A 4,046-nucleotide genomic window follows, 5' to 3' on the forward strand; every position below is an offset into this window, starting at 1 on the left:
AAGTCCAAAACTTTGATGCTCAATATCTCAAAATGGAGGGAAATTTTGATAAGCAATATTGAACATAAAATGCTCAAAATATTTAGCTTAACAAACTGCAACCATAATTTCTTTGTTATACGGCCCGTAAAAAGAATTACAGGGTCGGCTTCTAAAACGACCCTCTCAATATATCTCGAGAACCGCACAAAATTTGTAAATATTTGTTGAACAAAATGTGTTTAAATTGATTAGAGCTTTCACTTGAAATCATGAAAAAGGGGCTGGCCCTTCAAATAAGGGGCTGAGGGGGCTCTAAAGTCTTTTAATGATGGCTTGTTACCATGAAATATTTTGTGATACGTTATAGAAGCAATTATGTTCATTCTAACGTTATCTACCTACACATGGCAATCATTTACTCTTATGTTACGTAATAAGGGATTTTAAGGGGCCAGAAGTTCAAAACTTTGATGCTCAATATCTCAAAATGGAGGATAATTTTGATAAGCAATATTGAACAAAAGATGCTCAAAATATTGAGCTTAACAATCTGCAACTATAATTTTTTTGTTATGCGGTCCCTAAAAAGAGTTACAGGATCGGCCCCTAAAACGACCTTCTTAAGATATCTCGAAAACGGTACAGACTTTCTAAACACTTGTTGAACATAATGTGTTTCAATTGACAAGAACATTCTTATGGCATCAAGAAAAAGGGACTGGCCCTTCAAATAAGGGGATGAGGGGGTTCTAACGTCTTGTAATGATAACTTTTTACAGTCAAATATTTTGTGATACGTTATAGAAGCAATGAAGTTCATTCTAAGGTTATTTATCTATACATGGCAATCATTTACTTCTATATTATGTAATTAGGGGGCCAGAAGTCCAAAAATTCGATCCTCAATATCTCGAATTGGAGGAAAATTCTGAAAAGCAATATTAAACAGAAGATGCTCAAGATTATGTAGTATACAATGTACAACCATATATTGTTTGTTATCAGGACCCTAAAATGAGTGGATATCAAAACGATATTCCCCAGATATGTCAAGAACGGTAACCAATTTTAAAAAAAAATTATTAGCGGGAAACAAAAAGATGAAGGAAAAGGAGCTGATCCCTCAAATAAAGGACACCAAAGTGGTAGATAGTCTTTCACTCATTACTCTTAGATCCCATCTCCATTTCCAGATGTTTCGTTGACGAAGATCAAGAGCAAGATCGTACCTTATTCTAAAAATCGGACGGAAGACCTCCTCGTTGCTCGCAACGAGATCGTGTCTAGTTTTTAATATGTTTGCTAAAAAAAATTGGAACACAATATAACACCTTTAAACGAAATTCTATCCTACCAGCAAACTTAATTGACCACCCTCTAAAAGAGGAAATTATAAGCTGTTCACTTTTAATTTTAAAATGTGTAGTGTTACAAGATGCTTACTTGGTCAATTTATAAAGTAAACAACATTTTTGAAGTAAACAATTTAATTATAGTTCATTCACGACTTGAGATCTCATAATGAACTCTCCTACAATGCTGCTTTTCTAACAATGGGACAAAAGACCGAACCGTTCACTCACATCATCAACGAAATCTTTGAAAAAAGAGAAACAAAATACTCTAATGAAATATGTTTTTCAACTTTTAACATGACATCCCTCCTTTCCCTATTTTTTTAAAAGAATTGATAATGAAATTATAGCTATATAGATATGTGTCCATCTAGAGTCATAGGCTCGTTAGTGACATCATTGAAAAAGTAAGCTGTGGAAGTACATCATTATCTGTACAGGTTCTGAAATCTGTACTTCTCCGAAAACGATGAAATTGACCAAATAAATCTATTTCCATTTACATATCGCAATTATCTGCTGCACATTTTTTTTTCCACAAGCGTTATTGCCTCTTTCTCACCACCATTTTTTCAAGATCATACACCGAGAAGGATTGTTAAATGAAATATTAAATGAAGCTTAATAACCATATCAACTACTCAAGTTGCTGACACCAGGAAACTTTCTCAAAAAAAGAAGCACGTTTTCACTCGTAGATTTAAAATAAACTGACTTTCCATCTTTGTCTTTACAAGAAATATTACGATGGGTGTTTACCAAATTCACCAAACCCCATTTTATGAAAGAAAAAAAAACTTGAAAAAAAAAAACATTTGAAAACGGCAAAATGTACAGACTTATTAGTAGCCGTGGTACAATGTCAAATATTACGTGTATGCAAAAATAAGTGTAAAATTCGAATACTTTACAATATTTATTTTTTGTTATTCTACCGAGGGACCATATGGCACAATACTTTTTGAATGCCCATTGTTGCTCAGGTGAGCGATGTTGCCCCATGGGCCTCTTGTTTTCTATATAATAGGCGAGTATAAACTATCATACCCATCCTCAAGTGTTGCCATTAACTTCTCATTCCTGCAATTTTTCACGCTCAGGTAATATCCTGGGGGACTCAGGAGACCACTAAAATAAAAAGAAAAAGAACCACTATGTACATTTATGAAGGCAACATCTATTAAATGGAGGCCTTCACCACTTTTTTATTAAGCAGTCGTATATTTAAATGTTTTCATATTACTTAAATGTCTTAAGGAAATAAAATATATAAATCAAAGTAAACATGACTGAGAGTTTGAATAAAATCAAGGTGAACTTAAAAATTTCAAATTTTGTAAAGTTCAGGCCGGGATGATTAAATATCTTATGGTAAGCTCATTTACAATGCAAATTAAATTGCAACAAATACTTACATGATTGTTTTTGGTTTAAACAAGGCAAAATCTTCCAAAACAAGGGCACTCATTTCTGTAAAGTTTGGTAAGGAAAAATAAAGTAATTTATTTTTTTTATTGTAATGTACATGCATGTATATAAAAAACTTCAATACAGAACTAACAACTATTCCTTCTAAAGGAATAATCAGCATGTAATATATCATTGGCAAGCTCTCTAAATGTAATGCGAAAGCATTACGGTACATGCGATAAACATGATATATTGGATTTATCCCAACATTTTGTCGATTTCCAGAATACATGTACATGTGTAGCAATAATTGCTACACATGTACATGCATTCTGGAAATCGACAAACTTTTTCATAGTATGCAAATTGTACTTTCAGTTAATATCCTGATGCATGTTAAGAAAAACATGATTTTTATCATGTAAGCATGTAAACATTTTACTATCAAGGCAAACACATTAGAATACTGTTTTTTTTGTAATTACATTTAATTAAGGATTTACATGAAGCTGTCAGTAAATAAGTAACCTAAGGTGCAATTAATGCATGCACACATAGTTAAATTTGCCAGATGCCTCATACGGACAGAAAGTCATGCATTAAAACATTCTCCATTATTGAACTTGAATTTATGTGAATGAAGTCAAAACTTAGTAAATTACACAGTGTGTTTAATTGTATATATAAATATATATTTATATGTGTTTGTGTGTAAGCTACCTTTTTAGAGAAAATGTTAATTCTTTCTTCCATTCCTTTAAAAGAGTTATTCAAAATGTTGTGGTCTGTGAGATCATTTCTGTCAATCCACCGCATATGTCTCCAGTGTGGCTTATAACACCTGTAATATAAGAAGTCTAATTAATCTAAAATTTTGAAATCATAGTATTGAAACAGTTAGGGTTACATTATAAAAAACATCATATGATATTTTATTTCATTGCCATAAAAATGATATGGAGATGACATTATTTTGGCTTCTTTTATTGTTTATCATTTGATTACCTCTTGTCACCTTCCTCTAATTCCATTATTTCCTTCAGCTTAGCTTTGATGTGTGTTGAAAACTGTTAAAAATTACATTGAATAACATAATATAAAAATATATGAAATATTTTTTTTTCTGAAAATCTGTCTGCACTGAAAAAGTAAGTTATAGAACTTGCAGTCTCTTTTAAACATTGTCTTGACTGCTGAGCTTTTGTGTGTGTGTGTGCATGTGTGTGTGCGCGCGTGCACTTGTGTATGTTTATCCAGATATTTGCACATTACACCGTCATTGCCAAGGTTATGCGATTA

At 32.1% G+C, this 4,046-nt stretch overlaps 1 protein-coding gene across 1 annotated transcript; it reads right to left on the reverse strand.

Moving 5' to 3' along the window:
• Nucleotides 1–2,197: 2,197 nt before the first annotated feature.
• Nucleotides 2,198–3,778, reverse strand: LOC128172798 (uncharacterized). The gene is made up of 4 exons (XM_052838544.1): nt 3,753–3,778; nt 3,469–3,588; nt 2,753–2,818; nt 2,198–2,465 (listed from the first exon to the last, which is right to left on the reverse strand). Exons 1-4 carry the CDS (start codon nt 3,776–3,778, stop codon nt 2,354–2,356), a joined length of 324 nt encoding a protein of 107 aa, XP_052694504.1. The 3' UTR covers nt 2,198–2,353.
• Nucleotides 3,779–4,046: the final 268 nt, after the last annotated feature.

The sequence above is a fragment of the Crassostrea angulata genome, chromosome 2, assembly GCF_025612915.1.
Source record: "Crassostrea angulata isolate pt1a10 chromosome 2, ASM2561291v2, whole genome shotgun sequence".
NCBI classification, from domain to species: Eukaryota; Metazoa; Mollusca; class Bivalvia; order Ostreida; family Ostreidae; genus Magallana; species Magallana angulata.